The 21034-nt window shown below is 34.1% G+C and overlaps 1 protein-coding gene across 4 annotated transcripts; it reads left to right on the forward strand.

Moving 5' to 3' along the window:
- Window positions 1-1429: 1429 nt before the first annotated feature.
- On the forward strand, window positions 1430-20681 carry LOC132313389 (probable LRR receptor-like serine/threonine-protein kinase RFK1). 4 transcript variants are annotated; one of them, XR_009483424.1, is made up of 24 exons: window positions 1430-1671; window positions 4339-4510; window positions 5000-5071; window positions 5200-5268; window positions 5358-5429; window positions 5767-5838; window positions 5948-6019; window positions 6102-6173; window positions 6278-6349; window positions 6452-6523; window positions 6611-6682; window positions 9504-9572; window positions 9824-9889; window positions 12876-12938; window positions 13037-13084; window positions 13265-13308; window positions 15081-15457; window positions 15535-15730; window positions 17814-17960; window positions 18504-18622; window positions 18701-18911; window positions 19055-19288; window positions 19402-19552; window positions 19921-20056. XR_009483424.1 is itself a non-coding variant. In XM_059812137.1 (24 exons), exons 1-24 carry the CDS (start codon window positions 1578-1580, stop codon window positions 20293-20295), a joined length of 3018 nt encoding a protein of 1005 aa, XP_059668120.1. In that variant the 5' UTR covers window positions 1433-1577; the 3' UTR covers window positions 20296-20681. The 4 variants fall into 4 exon arrangements, 3 of the variants coding, with proteins under 3 accessions (XP_059668120.1, XP_059668129.1, XP_059668136.1); XM_059812137.1 differs by having other exon boundaries at window positions 1433-1671; window positions 19055-19295; window positions 19921-20681; XM_059812153.1 differs by lacking the exon at window positions 1430-1671 and adding an exon at window positions 1717-3047 and having other exon boundaries at window positions 19055-19295; window positions 19921-20681.
- The last annotated feature ends 353 nt before the right edge of the window (window positions 20682-21034 follow it).

The following is a 21034-nucleotide window of genomic DNA, read 5'->3' on the forward strand; positions in this document are numbered from 1 at the left end:
TCCTTTGGTCACCGTCTCTTTTTTCAGCTACTGCAGATTGTCAACGAAAAATCCGTAACCCGCTTCCTCTCTTTCTCTCTCGGTAATTTCTTTCTTCTTTCTTTTTTTTTTTTTTTTTTTTTTTTAAAAAAAAATATAAAGGATAAATATAACAGCATTTGAATTATTAGACATTCATGATTTCAAAATCAGTAAGAATCAAATGGATCATATGAATTTAACTAATTATGTGTGAATCAAATGGATCATATGTTGAATAAGGTAGAGAAAATCAATTTACCTGATTTTTCAACGAAAAGAACAATGACCAATCAGTATTATTGAATAATTGAACATTCACGGTGATTTCATACATGAAATGTCAAATGTAACAAAGTCCATGAATTTACTCCCACACACCATATCGCATACACATATGACAAATATAATATTACCTATATAGCACATGTATATATATACCATTTAATTTATTTCTGTTCTAGTCTTCTGCATGGTTCATATTATCAAAGTCGTCACTATATTGCATGGTCTTCTCATTCTCATGAGCTGAATTGGAAAGAAAAAGATGTGTGACTCATCCACAACCGTGGTAGATGTTATGATGATTTTATTATTGTAGAATCTGAGTTGCGTAACTAAATCCACCTTCAATTCATTTGAATTTTAAAAGCATGATTAACGTAATTAAATTAATTAATCTCCATAACAAGAATAATCAACTCATAAAAAAAGTCAATATAGAGAGAAATTTTTTTTAAAGTCCAGCACCACTACCGACCAAGTTTCTAATAAATGTCATCGATTGAATGGTACATGAGCTAAATAATAATATATTACTTGTTGAACGAAACAAGAGCAGTTAATTGTTTATATTGTTTTTTTAACATTAATTGTTTATATTGTGGTGTGCGTGTTTCAGTTTGATTTGATTTAAGAAATAAATTATAATCATCTTGATCCTAACAACTTTTAAAAAAAAAATAGAAATCGAATTGATGCAACCATTTAAATCAAATCAATCGGAACCATATAAAAATTGTTTTGATCGGTTTAAATTATTATTATTTTTTTATAATTTTAATCATATTAATGACTTGGGAAAAAAAAAAGAATTTGAAATATGTCACACAATGAAACACAAATCATTGACCATTTTTAACAATATAAACATTTGATAAAAAGTAGTGTGAGAATAAAATTCATTCCTAATAGAGAATGGAATTAAAATCTTTTCTTCTATGTTTCATTAAGAAAACCATGAATGAAGAAAACTTAGTCTCAAAATATTAAGGGTTAAAATTATAAAATCCTTGCTACTTTTAAAGTTTGAACATTTAAACATTTTACAAACATTTTACAGCTTCTACATTTTACATTTTACAAACATTTTACATTTTATGTTTGACTACAGCTTCTACTTTAAACATTTTACAGTCGGCTCATAGTTTTCTCTCTCTATCAGCTTCTTACATCGTCAGCTCATCTTCACACTCGTATCCGAAAAACCAGAACCAACTACGAACAGATTGGTTTCATTCTGACCTTTTTACATATATATTTTCATCGCAATCTTGGTCATGCCCTCCGGAAACGCCGTCGTTTTCTGCGCTCTTGCATTGAGTTGCTTCGCTTCATTGATTTCTGCTCAGTCAAAGTTGCCTCAAGACGAAGGTACATCAATTTGTCTATTTCTATTACTCTATATGATGATGCGTGATGTTTGGATGCCAAGAAAGTGTGGGAGAAGTGGTATATTGGATCTGTCATTATCTGTTTCTACTTCCCCGAGCCTTTCACGTTCTGTTTGGGTAAGTTGAGTTGGGTTATCGTGGAAAACCAAAACAATAAGGCTCAAAGGCATCTTTCTCCGATTTTCTCCATAACCAAACACAGGATTTAGGTTGGGGTTTCAGTTTTTTTTTTTTTTTTTTTTATTATTTTTAATTCCAAACACAGGTTGGATAACACATAACCAAACTGTGAGAGGCACATGAGTTTATGATGTTTAATTATTTATAATTATGAAATCTAAGTTAAAGTTTAAGTTGCTTTGGTCAATTACAGATTTTTCTTCAATTTGCTGTGAGGCCTCGCCTGTTTATTGCCTTGGAACCACTCGATTCTAATTAAAGCTTGTGGAGTTTTGGATGGGTTAAGTGCATCTGGGTCACCAATTGTAATGCTTGGTTATGAGTTATTTTGTTATCAACTTTTTGGTTTTTGTATTGTCAACTCTGCCAATTAGTTCCTCCTTTTATTTATTTATTATTATTTTTATCCTTTTACCGAATTTTATCTGTTATTTGCTCTATTGACTAACATGTTAATACCACGTTTCCGATGCTCAAATTTTTTGTACACTCACAAAGTCTAGATTTCAAAACTTCAAGCACTAGCCCGTAATCTAGTGGCTTCAGTTGTTGCACATTTATATCTCAATTTGAATTGCAATTTGCATATTTAATATGTTCAGATTTCCTATGTGTCTAAGATGGTGTTTTTTTTACTATATATTTTTATATTTTCTTCTTAGCTTTTCATGGAAATCTGACACTAGATGCATTTTTATTCTTGTACAAGTCTATGAGGATTTCTTGTTCTTTCTGCTGATCAAAAAACTTTACATTGGAATTTAGTAATATAATTAGTGAATGCATCTCATACTGTAGATACAAGTGAATGTACACAAAATTCGAATATGGTTTTTGATTGGTACAAAATAATTGAAACCTATGTTTATTAGTGTATGGATGCTCCAAAATAAATTAGAGAGAGTCAATTATTGTATGATACATTTGCACCTTTATTCTCTGCACTTACTGCAAAAGTATTCTTCTATACAACTGATTCGTGTCTGTGTAAAGGATGTCGTAAATATGTTCTGAATTGAGCATCCAAGTTAAGATTCTTTCCGGTAGCTGGATTGGACCAACAATACTTCTGGGTCCTGCTGCAGAGGCCGGGTTCTACCTGATTTTGTTGCCCATCATGTAGCAGAAGAGGACTCCAGGCTGATTGAGGATCATTATGGTCATAACTTTGTTTAGGTTGGGCTTTGCCAAATTTCAATCAGGCCACTAATATTGTGTATTTTATAACTGAATTGGTGGATTTCATTTGTCCTAGAACCAGCCACCTAGTTTTATAAGATTATTTTGGGTTGGCTGTCCATATTCTGCCCAGCAGATCATTCTACTATTTGCAACAAATAATAGCAGTTCATAATTATTATTAACATAAAAAAGTTCAAATGAATATACTTTCATATGATGTGCTCGAGTACATGCTTATATTAGGCCACTCTAGAACGATTGATACTTATAGAAATATAAGTACATCTCATTCTTGATTGATAGATAAATGCATTATAGTGATAGAAGTAGTTCTCAGGTTCCATAAAGTTTTCAATGGACTTCAATTTGTAGAAGCTAAAGCACTTTCAGTTCAACTGCATGTGATAATACATTTTTTGATTTGTGGAGTGGCAAGATATGGAAAAGATAGGTAGAAAAATGACCTCTTTTTTCTGAGACGCAAGGACAGGATGAGTGAAAGTTGTTTAAGATGGTTTGATTCAGTTGAGTGCATTGGTATTTCGCAAATCATCTACTTTTAATGAATATAAGTCCTGAATTGTTTGTGAACTTCCATTTGCATTTTAAATAATGTAAAGTGCAGCTCATCCCTCCTTCCTTTCTCATTACTCTTGATATGCCTTGTTTCTCCCACACCCCAATCTGATAGTGCATTTTAGTTCCAATCTATACCTGAAATCATTGATGTATTATGTTGTTTCCAGTAACTTTTTGAAGGAAATAGATGTGGAGAAATTTTTACTTCATTTTTCCATAAAATGTTAACATCCAATTGTCCTGGTGTCGAGTTATACTATAGCCCCTGTTCAACATGCTGTATCTATTATTGTTCACTCAACTTCTTGTTTTTGCGAAAAGTTCTAATCACATGTTAAAATCAATGAATTTTAAAAAAATTAGGACTAGTCTATTGGAGTGGTGGACTGTGAAGTACGTCCTAAGATTGGAAATGCTAAGTAAGGTAACATGAAGCTGTTTATATCTATTGAAGGAGCTGCTCAGAACTAGCAGCTTATATCGAGTCTAACCAAAGCTTGAGGACTATAATGAAGGATTTTTTATCCAATCGGACGAGTTTGAAAGATGGATATGATTTGAAAATCTATGAAATTTCGCTATTTTTTTCCTTGCATCTAATAATATCCTTTAAACATAATTTTCCTCTCCATCGAGTTATTTAAGTTCACATCATTCAACATAGATTCATTATTTGATGCCAATTTCTTTCATTTGTGTCATTTAGTGCATGTGCTTCAGCAAATTCTCAATACAATGGGTGCAACGTATTTGAAGTTCAATGCTGATTCTTGCCAACTTGAAATGGTGGCTGGGACACAGGCACCTAGTGGTTCTGAACGCAGTGTTGAATGTGATTGCCAGTTTGAGAACAACACTGTTTGTCACGTCGTAAACATGTATAGATTCTTCATCTTATTACTGAATATGTTGCTTTAACTTTTCTATGCAATCATGGTACATGTGATTCTGTATCTCCTGACGTGTTTTTAGATATTTGGAACACTATCCAAACAACTTTAAATTAAGAAATGAAGTGGTAAAATATGATGCAATTGGAAGGTAACAGTTGTAGTTAAGATCAAGAACCTGGATAAATGTAGTTACGTTCTCTCTCCACCCTACTCCTCACCTTTTTTCTGTCTTTGTATGACTCCCTCTTTCTTTTTTATTCTTCTTACTCTTCATTTCTTTCTTTCTGTTTATCACATCCCAAAAGTTAAGACAAGCTCTATGTTCCAAGAAAAACCTCTAAAACAACCTTAAAGGATATTGTTACTGCGAAAATAAATAAAGAAGATATAAAGGGAAGATTTCTATAACATATAAGCATAGGTTCTATAATTGTTTTTGGCCTAACAATTGAACAAAAATTATCATGTTTGCAGTATGCTTAAGAAATATAGTCTTCCTGGTGTGCTTCCACCTGAACTGGTGAATCTTCCTTACCTCCATACAATGTAAGAGCCTTCGCAAATGCCAGTTGTCATGTTAGAATTTGAACTGCAGCAGTTTCTTATATGGTACCCTAGATGTGAAATAAAATTATAGTATACTGATTCTTGTTCCATCTTTATCTCATTTGTAGTGATTTTGCTTATAATTACCTTAATGGTACCATACCACGTGAGTGGGCTTCATTACAATTGAATTCAATGTAAGCTTTATCTTTTTTCCTCTTTGTCAAGAAGTCAGTATTCATAAGTTTCTCATTTTGTAAATTCGGTCATGGAATTGTTGATGTAGCTCTGTTCTCGCCAACCGCTTATCAGGGGAAATCCCAAAAGAGTTGGGAAATTTTACCAATCTCACATACCTGTAAGTCATCAGCTTTGGTTTATCCAATTTCTTTTTGGACTGTCATGGTGATAGAAGTCTATGAACTGAGTAGATCTTTTATCTCATTTGTTCTTGTTTCTTTTGAAACTGAAATAGTTGGGGGTGTCTTCCGGTTTTTAATAGGTAAGACTCACTCAGTCCCAGTTGGGACTTGAATCCTCAACCTCCTTTTTGGGAGGTGGAGGAGATACCACTCAAGCTAATGCTTCATGGAACATGTTATCTTTCCTCCATGCATTCAGTGTATTGTAAAATAATTTGAATATTGTATTCCTGTTCTGCTCTTTTAGTAATATTGAATGAGATTTATAACCAGGAGCCTTGAAGCAAATCAATTTTCTGGGACTGTTCCTCCTGAGCTTGGAAAATTAATTAACTTGGACAGTTTGTAAGTCATCTCGCTTTATTCTTCTTCTTATGGTTTAATCCCTGAATAAAGTTTGTGAGAGATGGAAAACATTTAACTTTTGGTTTTGCAACTTAATATTTGAATCAAGGATGTTGTCCTCCAATCACTTGACGGGAAAGCTACCAGTGGAATTTTCTGGGCTAAGAAATTTAACCGATTTGTAAGCCTCTCTAACATTTTCTTTGATTTCTTACAGTAATTTCAGTAGTATCAGTTCAACACCATTCTCTTACGCAATGCAGTAGGATAAACGATAACAACTTCAATGGAACAATACCGGATTTTATACAGAACTGGAAAAAACTTGAAAGATTGTAAGCTACTTATCTACCCAAAAGTGTCTTTTGAGAATTTAGCACGAGCACATAGGTTTTGCATCTTCTTTTTTAAAATTTAATTCACATTTGCATCAATGAAGAGAAATGCATGCAAGTGGACTGGAGGGACCCATTCCTTCGAGCATATCTCTTCTGGACAAGTTAACTGAATTGTGAGTATAGATCCTCCTCATGCTTTGTTTTATTTTGCTCATCAATTGCTTAATCTACTGTTGAAGGGATCTATCTGCTTATTGTGGTATCTCTTTAAACAGGAGGATTAGTGACATAAATGGGATGAATCAGGGATTTCCCAATCTGAGCAACACTGAAGGCTTAGTAAGACTGTATGTAGACTGATATATGTTACTGATATTTATAGGCATACGTTGGATAAAATGCCAGTCTTCATTGTGATTAATTTTATGGATTAGGGTTCTGAGAAACTGCAACATTTCTGGAGAAGTCCCCCCCTACATTTGGATAATGAAGAACCTGCAAATGTTGTAAGTAGAGCCTGTAAATTTTTGGTGTTTGAATTTTATTTATTGGGTTTCATCATTTTCGTCAATGTGTAATTGACTACATGTCTACAATGATTACTTTGGCTAAATATAATAAGAATATCTACATTGTATTTTCCTTAAATCGGTCTCTCAATTGATCGGTTGAGTACCTAAACTTTCAACTTGCTTCAAAGGTGCTCCAATGTTGCTTTTGTCAATTCTTTTGAACTACAAAAACTTTTGCCAGTTAACTAACCTCTTGTGAAAATGTAGTTTTCTTTTTTCATTTTCCCGAGGTGAGGTGGGCTGGGGTTGAGGGCATCTTAGTGTGGAAGTGAAGTTAAAAATCAGGCCAATTAAATGGTTTCCCAAGATGGGAAAAAATGAATCAAGTGAGGCCTCGATAGAAAAATGCATTAATGAAATAATTCAATGTTGAATTCTAGTAGCTGATGCGAGGCACATGCAGTTTCCTGCACTAAACCTGTACAGTGCATAAAATAGTAAGTAATACTTCTAACATGTTTTTGTTTAACGCAAACTACTCCAACCTCCCTGAGGTTTGGACTGATAACCTGTAGATGGAACTTTTGAAATTTTTGGTCAACCTCCCTGTGGTTTTGTTGACTCTCTGACCTCCCCTAAAGAAGTTTTTGTAAAACGTCTATTTTGCCCTTTGTTTTGATAAAAAAAGACTTTATATCCTTGTTCATCCTTCTAAAATTATATGTATGACCCTTTTACCAATTTTTATTTTTATTTTTAAATGAGAACAATTTTCCCGACATTGTTCAGAGTCACCAGCACTGCTGCTGATCAACTCCATCTTCTCATTCCTCTTATACCTCTATAATTGTTACTGGCTTAGTGCTACCTCTTCTCCACCAATTTTCTCTCTCCTCTCCTTCCTTCACTAATTTTTTTTTTTTTTTTTTCTCTTTTCTCTCATCTCTTTTCTCCATCTCATACTTCTCCTCTCCATCCCTCCAACCTCCTCCTCTCTCTCTCTTTCAAGTCAATCCACTTTTATTCCTTCTCTCTGTAAAACCCCGAAAGATAATGAGAAAGCGAAGGAAAAAAAAGGGAGAGAAAAAGGGAAGAACATAGATAAATTAGTACCGAAAATGTAGATATAGAAAAAAGTGGATTTTCTTTTCCAAACAAAATTTGAGTTTTGTTTTTGACTATTTCTACCCCTTTATTCAATCAGCCAATTGGAAGGCAAGTTGATACCTGAAATAATAGCAGACTCTACTAAAATTCCTCCATTACTTCAGTATCTCTTTATATATGTACATATCTATACATATGCATACTTGGATATAACAATTTTTTTTATATACAAGGTGTTTGGCAATTAATGGTAGATGCTGAATTGGAATAAAAATCAAAAGGCTCTACCATAACTCAACACAATCATTTCTACATCCCTCTATCTATCAAAATATAGGTTAAGGTTTTGATTTTGATATTTCTTAAAGAAACAGACTTATGTTTGATGAATGTGCAAGTCAAAGAGAATAGATTTATGGGGTGTACAGCTCAGGTCTACTTGAACACAAAGATGGACAGCTATGGGAACATGAGGTTTTCGGCAGATAGTGATACAAGATTATGAATGGAAGGAGTTGTCTAATAGCTTGGTTATTCTTCAAGAAAATGTTGTTCTTGCCGTAGAGGAAGAATGAGGCTTTTGCATGACATAGGTGATGATGGAGAAGGAACCGGTTTGGAGAGAAATAATGCGAGAGAAGAGAAAGGAGGTGGTGCTGGTTGAATGAGGTGGTAGTGGTGGAGGTGATGGTTTAGAGAGAGAAGTAATGGAGAGATAGATAGATAGAGGGCGTGTGTGTTTGGCAGGTGACTGGTGGGTGTGGCGGTGTTGGTTTAGAACTTTAGAATGTCGAAATGTGAACAGAGGGAAAGAGCAAGGGATAAAAGAGATTGGGGTATTTTGGTCTTTTTGATCATATTGATATTTTCTATTTTTTTTTTCTTCTTCTAATATGTTCTAATATAATGAGGATAAATTGTAAGTGTGCATAAACATTAGGGCTGCTTGACCTGCTAACTCTAACAAGGGGTATCAAGAGTTATTTTTCCTAAAAACTTTTATCTATGGGTTATTAGTCCAAAATTAATTCATCAATTTCTTTTAAACTAAAGAACTTCAAACTTTTCATATTATCTAAAATTGCTAATATTTTGTTGTGGACAACAGATTGTTGGAACAATTTATCTATTGTAACAGGAAAAATTGTATTCATCTACCATAAAGAAGCTAATTTTGTATTCAAGCCAAAAAAACATTTCCAGGTTTTTTGGAATAACACATGTCACAATATAGAGGAATTGGTTCTCTTCTCTTTGAAGTGGAGGCTTAAAGTATGGTTTCTAGTAATGTCATACCAGACGTTTTATAGTTTTTATGTGGTTAATTGGATTGACAAAGGCAATTGTGGTCCACAAATCTATGTAACATTTTTAGAGGTGGTTGATTTCTCTAGAAGTGGTCCAAACCATTTCCTGGATTTCTAGTCGGCGAATTTTTATTTGAATTTTTGTTGAAGAGGCTGGTGCTCTCTTTCGGAGATTTAGTAGAATATAATATGCGATCTTGGTTCACTCCTGTGCATCTGAATAACTTGTTTTCATCTCCATTTCTCTTTTTCTTTTCTTCAGAAGTTCTGTTCCTCAATCTTGTACATCCAGTCTCTCTTCTATAGTGTTTTCATTAAATACACTTGACTGGTAAATACACTCATGAATTATTCTAACTGATTTTCTTTTTCTTGTATTTCTTGTCTTGTGATTTGGATAGGGATGTTAGTTTTAACAGGTTAACCGGTGAAATTCCAAATGACATAAACACAAGAACCTTAAAGTTCGTGTAAGTATGACACCCAAAATTTAGGTTGCATTTGATCATGTTATTGTGATGAACTTTCATTTTGCGAGTCTAAAACTTGCTAACAAATTGTTATGAAGCAATCCTTTGGCTTCATATTAAAGCTACCAACGGTTTTCGTGATTGATTGTTTCTGTAAGTTCCATGAAATGCTACCAACTGCATTGCTACAATGCCATCATGTTCCGGAGTTCCTATATTGCGTTCTAACTATATCATGTTGCTTTGAGCAGGTATTTAAGTGGCAACATGTTCAGCGGAGATATACCCAACTCAATCTTGAAGGAGGGAAGTAATATGTACGTTTATTAGCTGGGATTCCCCAGATGTGTTTTTGTGAGAGTAGGATTATATGGTAATGTTATTGTGATCCACTTTTTACTGCATGCACATCATTGTCATCCTGAATGACAGTGGAGTCCTGTGTGCAAAAGTTGAGCACAAATAGGGCTGCCTGTATTTGTGTTTGGCTTTTGCTGATCTGTTTTAATCTTGATATTCTTAGATCTCAGTGCTCATTATATTTACTTTCATCTTTTAAAGCTCATGAATGCTTATTATTGCATGTGAAGACACAATGCATTGAAAAGTTCTATATATTAACAAAGGGAAGCCAATTTTCATAATTTGTTCACATGTTAACCTTTTACTTCGTACATACAAATTCTTTCTAGTTAATAACAGTTTGACCAGTTGGCTTTTGAATCCTTACATTTTTTACCTCGAATTTTCCCTGCTCATGGTGATTAAAAAGGATTAAAAAACTATACACGACTAAAAAGAATCTAGGGGTAGCCATTTTTTAGTATTGCCTTCAGGTTAATCTATAAACATAAGCAATCCAGTTGTTTTATTTACCTGAGTTTTTTATGCAGGACCATTGACATGGCCCTTTTAGAATAATCAAGGCCTTTAAGTTGTGAAATGTTGAGATGAAGGATTGTTTAATATGTTTTTCTTTTCCTCTATGATTTTGGGATTCTAAAGTGAAGAATGATGAAGTTAATAATTTAGTGAACCCGAATACCCTTAGTTAGGTTGTCCAAGTGGAAAGCTAATAGTCTTGCAATCCCATAGGGGGTTGCCTTGGTGAATGTAACCACTAATGTGATCAAGTTACTGTGGTGCACCCTTGATGGGCCAGGTGGTTATCACACTCTCAACCTCAGTCTCAGAGGCTTGAGTCCCCTTGTTACAGGAAGAGGAAAAAAAAAAAAAAAAAATTACTGAGATGTATTGAATTCATACCAGTGCATCTCACAACAATTTCAGTAATTTTGTTCTGCATATTTAAATTACAGTTCCGGGGTTATACCAATTAAGTTTTGAAAAAAATATTTTATTTCTACATGAAATTAGAGCATTTTAAGATTTAAGGGTCTTCGGTAAGTCGCGTCTTCCACTTCTGGTGTTAGGAATACTTCAATGCATATTTCGTTTATGCTTTCATCCTATATGAGTTGATCTTTTAGTCTCAGAATCTGATATATTATTATATTTTAGTAAGAAAAAACACACTGATGAAAGATAAATCATGCAAATGAGGGATGAGCCATTCTTCACAAGGACAATCATGAAAATACATTGGAAGAAATAGAAACTTCATTAACGAGAAACACTGTCCTTCTGCATCACACAACTTGAGTGTAAGATGTCCCCAAATGTTGTTGAATTGTTGACCTCTTTTTGCCAACTCATTTGCTTCTAAATTGTCTTCTCTGGCTACAATTATAAACTCTGCTTCAATTATCTTTCTTTCTTGCGTTTTTTTTTTTTGGAAGTTAAAGCAAACACGCACACCCATCATCCACAACCTAGTGAGACTCTAACTCTCAACCTCCCCATTTGGGGAGGAGAGATCATACCATCTGGCTAGAAGCCCATTGGTAAACTCTGCTTCCGTTGATGGTATTGTACAAAATATAGATGAATTATAAGTAGAAAAATCAATCAAACCCGTATAATAGCGAAAGACTTCAACTAATTTGAGTAAAATCATCATTCATTATGCATTATTCAAGCTAATTTAGGAAAACAAAGGTGCTCAGCTATTCCACTCAATCAAAAAGCTACATCTATAATGAAGCATGGTTTTAAGTTTCACTCTTAATTTATTTGTCCATTACATTCTTTCACTCTTCATTTGTGGTTTCAACTTGCACCGACTTACTCTTGTCCTGTAGTGGCTCCACTGGTTTTCCTTTACGTGTTTAAACCATTTCAGTCACATGTCAACTTCTGGCGCTCCTCACTCAGTTTCTAATATTATCCTTCTAGTTTTTCCAGTATTTACATTTCAGAGTCCTTCTCTAATATACCACTTATATGAAAAATTTAGCATCTGGATTGCCTATTAGTTGTACCTTATGGCACACAACTGGTCACATTGTTATGCCGTAAAGTTTCCCTTCGGGGAACTGTAACTCCATTTCAGAGTGCCAATTCTCCCCCATTTTCCCTCGGAAATGATCCAACGGTGTGCTTGAATTGGTCTTGTTAAGGTATAATTTCACTTGCCATTCAATTCCGACAACCAATCTTGAGCTGCATTAGCTGTTTGGTTTCTTCTTTCACGAGGAAGAAGGTTTTATTTTTTTTTGCAGGGAGAAGATTCAATCCTCTCTTACTCCTAATTTTTTCTTCACAATTGGCACCGATCCAGTGAACTTGCTGATTCTTTGATTGTTAATTAGCTGCAATACTCATTATTACTGCATTTTCATGGTGGTGATAATTTGATGATCTATTTGGTTTTCAACGCATAATTTTTTCATATTCATAAAAATTAAACAGATAATCCCAATATATATCTCTTTTATTTTAATACTTCCAAAAATTGAGTATCTTACTCATGCATGGGATATCTTTTATTCTGATACTTCCAAAAATTGAATGTTACTCATGCATATCCCAATACATGTTGATGCCTCGACAAACAATCTTTCTGATAAGAACGAAAAGAACAATTGATAATTGATTAACTACGACTATTAAATTGAATTCCTTAGGCATTTTTTAACCCCATAACACATAATGGTTATATTATCACATTTTGCATTTTATTTTGATGCACAAGGTGAAGCTAAATTACTTGATTGACTAACATTTAGTTGTGGTTTAAAAATTTCTTAGAAACAGCATTCCTTCGTTCTGGCTTCAAACTAATTATACTCGTATCATTACAGACAACATCTCTTACTTTTCTGGTTTTAATATAATTAAAATTCTATTTATATCACTGTAACTATAAAGATGCTGACAACTAATGTTAATAATTGCTTGCAGTGATCTTTCCTACAATAACTTTACATGGCAAGGTCCTGAGCAACCCACTTGTCAAGAAAACATGTCAGAATACATCGTTATATCTTTTCTCCTTTATGCATCCCAATTAAATGGAATTCTTGTGGTGATGATAATTGTGCTGTCTTTTCTCATCTTACCAGGAATCTATACATAAACTTGTTTAAAAGCTCTTCAGCAGAACACCCCTTGTAAGATGTTTTGTCTTGCTTTCCTAAAGTTCTACAGTTGAGTTTTATATTTCACAATCATAGGAGAAAAAAGTTTCAATTTTAAGGTTGTTCAATTTCCTATTTGGTGACTTACGAAAAGAAAAAAACCTATTTAGTGTACTTTTGATGCTAATCATCCTTGTATTCATTCTGTAACAGAAAGAGTATTCTTCCATGTACAAAGGATTTCAGCTGTCCACGATGTAAGTATTTCTTTGGAGTACCAATATTGTGCACTACCTTAAATTCCTTTTTATTTATACAGAAGTTCAATATAAGTTTTCCTTTAGCTATAATCTAATTTTGTGGAGCAATCTTATTTTTGCAAAGTCTATTAAACCTACCAATTTGTTAATAGACTGCACTAGCAGACCTGTTAAAATAACTAAGATTGCAAGACCAGTAAAGGTGGATTTCAAATTTCTTTTTTGACAAGATGGAATTCACTTAGCCCATGTTTCTGATTTTATCAACCGGACACACACACATACATATATATATGTATCTTTTGATTTTAGGATTGGAGCTGGGTGGACAAAATGGAGGCAAGCTAGTGGTATCCTTTGTGACAAACGAATACCAAATAAATTAAAAGAAAAATTCTATAGAACGGTTATTAGGCCGACAATATTGTATGGAGCGAAGTGTTGGGTGTTGAAAAAGACACAAATACAATGCATTCATGTAGCAGAAATGAGATTGCTATGTTGGATGATAGGAATCTGATGAAGAACCAGGCATGGCCCGAGAGTTTGAATTGCACACGACTCTCATCTATGCATGGAGGAGAGGCAAGGACAGATAGATTTTATAGTTTTCCTATATATTGTAGGAACTACAATAAATCTGGGGTAGTTTTGCAATATTTCCTTTTAATTATTACTAGGGTTAGGTTTACCTATAAATAAGGTATGCTGCCTTGCAGCTTTGTTGAAACCGAGCACACCTATTTCCCAACTCAAGCATAGGTGTGGCTATATGTTTCACTATGGCTCATGGCAGCCATTGTTGACTTGTTTATGTCTGCAGCAGCTGTTTTGGACATTAGGGTCTTTGTATTGCCTATATATAGATGGGCATATGTATTGTGTTAGTAGTTTTTGATGAATATTGAATATTGAGCATTGAATTGCAGATTTCATCTCCCTCAGATTCTTCCCCTCTCTTCCCTTTGTTCTTCTCACTCTCTCTCTCTCTTCTGGATTCTACTTCTCACTCTACTTCACTCTCACTACTCTCTTCTACATCTGGTTCTACATCACTTCTCTCTTCCCAGTCTACTTGTGTTCTACATCATTTGGTATCAAAGCTTTTGTGTCCTACATCAGAATCACTAGAAGAGATGTGATAAATAATGAACATGTGAGGGGAACATTAGGTATAGCGCCTATAAATGATAAAATTTGGGAAAGTAGACTGAAGTGTTATGGTCATATTCAACAACGTACACTTGATGATGCACCTATTAAAAGAGGAAGAGTCATTTGTTTAGGTGAGTGATAAAGAGGCTGACCAAAGCTTATGTGGGATTAAGTAAATTAAAAATGACTTAAAAACTTTAAGAGAAGACAGCGGGTATGATAGGAAAGAATTCATGTGGCCGACCCCATCCATATGGGATAAGGGCAAGGATGATGATTTTGATTTTATGAAGCTGGTTATAGTTTGTTCATTCTCTAATATAAGATAGCAGTCTAATTTTTTGATTTTCTAGCATAAAGTCATTTAGATCACGAAATTTCCTAATTAGAAATCTGAAAAGTCATCAATATTAGCATTAGTAATTAGTCTAATGAGGATTAAATAATCGGAAGTTAAAAGCTCAATGTAATAGTCATGGTGTCCTTTAAAGGAATCAATTTATGATGAGTATCAATTTGCCTTGTACCAATATATTTTTCTGTTATTTAGCTTCTTATGTAGAATGTAGTGAATGAGCTTCATAAATTATTTTGCTCAATTTTTTCTGTTGCAGATGGGTGCTCTTTGCATGTTAATTGTGGTGGCAATGATCTGCGTAATCGTACTGTTTTGTATGAAGGAGATGCACAGGTTGAAGGTGGTACTGCAAAATATTTTATAAACAGTAATAGTTACTGGGGATTTAGCAGTACTGGGGACTTCATGGATGATGATAATTACCAAAATACACGTTATACTGAAGATGTGGCATCAACAAACATCTCCGAATTTTATAGGACCGCACGTCGTTCTCCTCTTTCACTTACTTATTTCCGTTATTGCTTAGAAAATGGGGATTACACTGTTAGTCTGCACTTTGCGGAAATACAGTTCACAGATAACAATACATTTAGTAGTCTTGGGCGCCGAATATTTGATATTTATATTCAGGTAATTAGTTTTATCAATGAACATATATATTTCTATTAAGCCACAAAATTCCTTAACCGAACCTCTTTGTCTCTCAGGAAAAATTAGTTTGGAAGGATTTCAATATTAAAGACGAGGGTCATGGGGCTCTAAGGCCAGTGGTAAAACAATCTAATGCTAGTGTGACAAATAATATGTTAGAGATCCGATTTTATTGGACTGGGAAGGGGACTACACGCATTCCTGATAGAGGAGTTTATGGCCCTCTTGTATCAGCTATTTCGGTTGATCCGAGTAAGTAATTCACGTGTCTTCTTTATTGTAACTAACTATTCTAATATACATATATGTATACCATGTCTGATTTGAATTACATGTGTACAGTTTTTTTTTTTTAATCGCAGAAGACATGAAAATGTGTTAAATTATCCATGCATAATCATATATACTAATGAATCGTTGTGTAGGTCGACATAACATAAGTTGTACTATTATTGTGGCCAATTGAATTATTAATTTGAAAGGCATAAAAGGTTCATTTAATGATGGATAAAAAACGGAAATAAACCATACTATCAAGATTTATCATGCCAAATAACTAGTGAGTTAGTAGTGAATATAGGTGAATAACGGCTCAAAGGTTTAAGGAAAATATTGTTTCATATCTTAAGCCCCCTAATTCCAGATTAGTAAACTAGAAGGAATGGTTATTGTTGATGCTGCAATTTTTTATGTAGCAGTCACTTGTCACTAGTCATGTGCCACATGTACAAGAATGTCAACATCACATGTGCCACATGTACAAGAATGTCAACATCACATGCCACTTGTAAACTGCGAACACAGTTACCCACGCTGACCTTAGGTTATGGACCTTGTGGTTTAATTCAGTTTTGTATACTAGGTATCTTTAAACCTTCAATAATTTGAATTCCTCTAGGATGGATTCACAGCCAATTTTTTACAATGTTCAGTGATCCATTATTACTTATCATATTTATGTTCATATTGGTCATGATTAAAGTTCTTTTCTTTTAAAAAAAAAGTCACATCTACTTTACTGGAAAATTGAGAGAAGAACATAGAAGATCCGCATATGGAAATCCATCAACATTTTAATAGATCCCATTTTTATTCTTAAATATTAATGGACAATCTCAATCTTAATCTCAAAAATCATCATCATCTTTTACATTTTTACATCTTCTTGATTGAGCCTCTTTTGTGGCCCTTTAGTGAGTATGCTTATTTATCGAAAAGAAAAGAAAGAAGGGAAAAGGAAAAGATAACAAACATGATGCATATACTTGACATAAAATTAGAAATACTTGAAGTTTTTACATCTTTAAATAAGTAGATATCCTTAATGCAAATTTTGAGAAAAAAAATAGATTAGAGTTTCACATAAAACAAAATACACCCATTAAGTAAATCTCTAATCAAATTCATAATTCCTATCTTTTATCCAACACTAAACTATTGTATCCGATGACGTGGGAGTATAGGAATATCTAGATCACAACTGAAGTAATTCGGTAAGTTCAGATAAATTTACAAATTATACTCATTTTACATTTTGGCTATCTCATTCAAGCCGCAACCACAATAGGAGGTTTCAAGAATCCACTTTTTATCTTCGTCGTGGTTTCAATGATAACAATTTAGAGGTGTTCCTTTGAATGTTTTAAGATTGATCAGATTGCTGTGTATTCTTCCTGATATCATAATATGGTTGATTATGTGAAGTGTCTGCCTATAGGGTAAATCCAGTTCAGTTATGATGGGTGATTTATTGGAAACCTTGGTATGAAGGCATCCTTAGAGATGCTGTTTGGAGAGCTGTCATTTTTAGCTGGCACTTACTTTGCTATTAAAGCAGAAATGGTGAGGAAGTCTCATCTATGGATATACTCGACATTTCTTGGTAGAGGTTGACTTGAAGATGGGGTTAGTTTGGGTGAAAACTTGGTCCCTTTGCTCTTGGAGAGATGGTCATTTTCTAAGAGAGATTGTTGGAAGAGGGAAACTGGTGGTTTTTTAGGTTCCAAATCATTATTGGAACTAGTGGTTTTGTGGATTTATAAAGCATCTTTTTCTTTCTCTAGCACATCTTGAACTAATGATTAGAGAAAATTCATTAACTTGGATTTCTGAAGAGGGGAAGAGAAGGGAAAGAGCTGTGCACAAACTAATACAATGGATTGTGTGTGCGCGTGGATCCATGTTCTTCCATCATGCATTCATGTCTAAATTGATCCTCAAAAACAAATGTTCTCTATGTAAAATCTGGTGAATCTATGTTTGCTTTGTTTTTGGCTGTGTTCATGTCTTCTGTTTTCTCATTAGCATACTTGTTTGGTTTTGTTTATTTGGGCAGCTTTCAAAACTTGTTCAGCTGGGGGTGGCAAAAAGAACGTAGCTATTTATGCTACTGTTGGAGTCGTAGCATTTTGTATTATTTTCGTAATATTCATTGTCCTTTGGTGGAAAGGCTGTTTCAAAGGTGGGAAAGGAAGAGGAAAAGGTAAGCACTGTACCAAATGCTAAGCAATAGCTTTGAATGAAAGAGAATAAAACTATGTGCGCGCTTACTCTTGATTTAGTTCCATTTGTCAGTAATATATCCACAATATTTTCAAAGAAATCGTATTGAAGGTCTCCAGATAAAAAATAAAAAAAAAATCTCTTATTTTGGTTCTTGGTTGTTTGAAGAATGTGCTCCTTTATATAAATACTGTAATCAATCCCGTTACAAAATTATCTGAGATCAAAATTATCTGAGATGCAATAAAATGAGAATTCTGTAGTGAGGTTGTTATACTGGCTTTTATAGTATATGTGAACCAGGCCCCTCCACCCTGCTGCAATAAAAAGGAAAAAAGAAGGAGAAAAAAAAAATCATGGTGCAGAAAGATAATATAATGAAAACAGGCCTCTATCCTTCCTGCAAATAGAATCAGATATCAAATATGATTTAAACTGAGATTTGTTGTTTTTTAAAAATTTTAATGTATGTCGTACAAAGGAAAAGCATTGTAGGCTCATGATCTATTTTCTCCTCAATCAGATTTTGAAGGGCTAGAGTTGCAAACGGTTTCATTTACTTTAAAACAGATTAAGACTGCCACTAACAACTTCGATTCTGTGAACAAGATTGGAGAAGGTGGTTTTGGTCCTGTTTACAAGGTATCTAGCTACCCATTTCTGATATCATCTTTGGTTTTAAATTATATGCAAGGATTTTAAGTAAAAACTGGAATGCAGGGTCTTTTACCTGATGGTACCATAATTGCAGTGAAGCAGCTCTCCTCTAAATCTAGACAAGGAAATCGTGAATTTTTAAACGAGATAGGCATGATTTCTTGTTTGCAACACCCAAATCTTGTTAAGCTTCACGGATGTTGTATTGAAAAGGATCAATTATTGCTGGTATATGAGTACATGGAAAACAACAACCTGGCCCGTGCTTTGTTTGGTAAATGCGTTTTTCTATTTGGTGACTGTATTTTCTATGCTACTAGTAAGCTATGCTTTTGTAATTGTCATTTGATTTTCTGTAGCAATATTTTGTCATTTGATTTGCTGTAACAATATTTTAAGTGTTTGATGATGTTTTAGCTTCAGAGAACAGTCAATTAATACTGGATTGGCCAACAAGGCTTAAGATCTGTGTTGGGATCGCTAGAGGTTTAGCTTTTCTCCATGAAGAGTCAAGATTCAAGATTGTTCACAGAGACATTAAAGCTACTAATGTGCTGCTTGATAGAGACCTCAACCCTAAAATATCTGACTTTGGATTAGCCAAGCTTTATGAAGATGAGGAGAAGACCCACATTAGCACTCGAATTGCTGGTACCATGTCAGTCACCTTGTTCTTGTTCTCTTCTTATATGTGTCCTCAACATTCATAGCCTTCAGTATAAATATCTTTTGGTGTTGAATTACATTGCAATATTGTCTTGCAGAGGATATATGGCACCGGAGTATGCATTATGGGGTTACCTGAGCTACAAGGCAGACGTTTACAGCTTTGGAATTGTAGTTTTGGAAATTGTTAGTGGAAAGAACAACAACAATTACATGCCAAGTAACAATTGCATTTGTCTTTTAGATTGGGTACTCAAGAACTCTTATCTCTGTTCATTTCATATTTTCATTTCTTCTAAATATTATTATTTTTCCAAGAAACTGTTGCACAAAAGCTTGGGCTATTAAAACTGAGAATGCGGGTTTCAGACTTTCAGTCTAAGGACACCCATTTTATTATTATTACTATTATTATTATTTTTTTTGGATTATATCTGCACTGAGTCTCTCTCAGAAATCCACATTGATAAGACTCGAACTATTAATGCCCAATTTATTCTTCTTTTATGCCAGTAGAAAGGCTAGCATGAACTTCACACTGTGAACATTGAAATCTTGCTAACTGGTTATTTCCTTTGAAGTCTTCCGAAACTGAAAAAAAAGAATTTATGTTGTAGGCTTGTCGCTTACAACAAAATGGAAACCTATTGGAGCTTGTCGATCAGAAGTTGAGGTCTCAAGTCAACAAAGAAGAAGCAGAAACAATGGTCAAAGTAGGACTCTTGTGCACAAATGCATCTCCTTCACTTCGACCTACAATGACCGAGGTCGTGAACATGCTTGAAGGACAAATGAGCATTCCAGAGGTGATACCAGATGCAAATACGTATAATGATGATTTGAGGTTTAAAGCCATGAGAGACTTTCATCGAGAAAAGCAAAGCCAAAGTTTCAGTGGCAGCCAAACCCAAAATTCAACAACTGTTCGAAAGGAGATAGGCTCTTCCTCTACTTCTACTGATGAAATTTACCCGAGTACAGTATCTTACTGATAATGCTTGATGATATTCTTCGATGGCATACCTACCTTACTTGTGCAGCTCTCCTTCTCCTTGCATTGGATGAAAGATACTGCAGCTCCTTCTCCAGGTGCATCCTTAAGTTATACTGTATTTTATTTATTGGATTCTATTCAACAAGGTTGCAGCATTACATGTTGTACATTATTTTAAATTTTAGATTTACATTAGGGGAGGAGTATTATGCGGAATAGGGTTCTCTCTTTCTTTTCTTTTCTTTTTTTTTTTTTTTGGTAAATGGGTTCTTTCTTCTTTCTAGGTGAGAATTTGCTGTATTTAGTCTCAGAATTTTGTCACACCAAATATACAGAATTTAGAATGTTTTTTGTATATTGCATAGTGATGTTATTTCGACAAAACTTCATCTTGTGTGTCACTTGGCTTACAATTTACAAGCCACACAAAACAAGAGAACAAAATATGATAACAAGGGTTGGACACTTGAGGTGCTCCAAACACTCCTAAAAACATGATATTTGAGATCATATGAAAATTAGTTGGATTTCTCGTGGGATTTTATTTCAAATCCTTTCGATTCCTTTACATTTTCTAAATCAAATTCCTGAAAGGATTTGATTCCAAAACGGTGCTAAATTCCATGGAACTGACCGACAATCCAATTGAGCAGAAACAATTGGCTAGGGTTTTGTTGAACATATTGGATGCTGATTGTTGTCATTGTCTAGTGATCTTGAGTAGCATGTTCTTGGAG

Source organism: Cornus florida, unplaced genomic scaffold, assembly GCF_030987335.1.
Source record: "Cornus florida cultivar Cherokee Brave unplaced genomic scaffold, ASM3098733v1 CherokeeBrave_3.0.0_Hap2_Chr01, whole genome shotgun sequence".
NCBI classification, from domain to species: Eukaryota; Viridiplantae; Streptophyta; class Magnoliopsida; order Cornales; family Cornaceae; genus Cornus; species Cornus florida.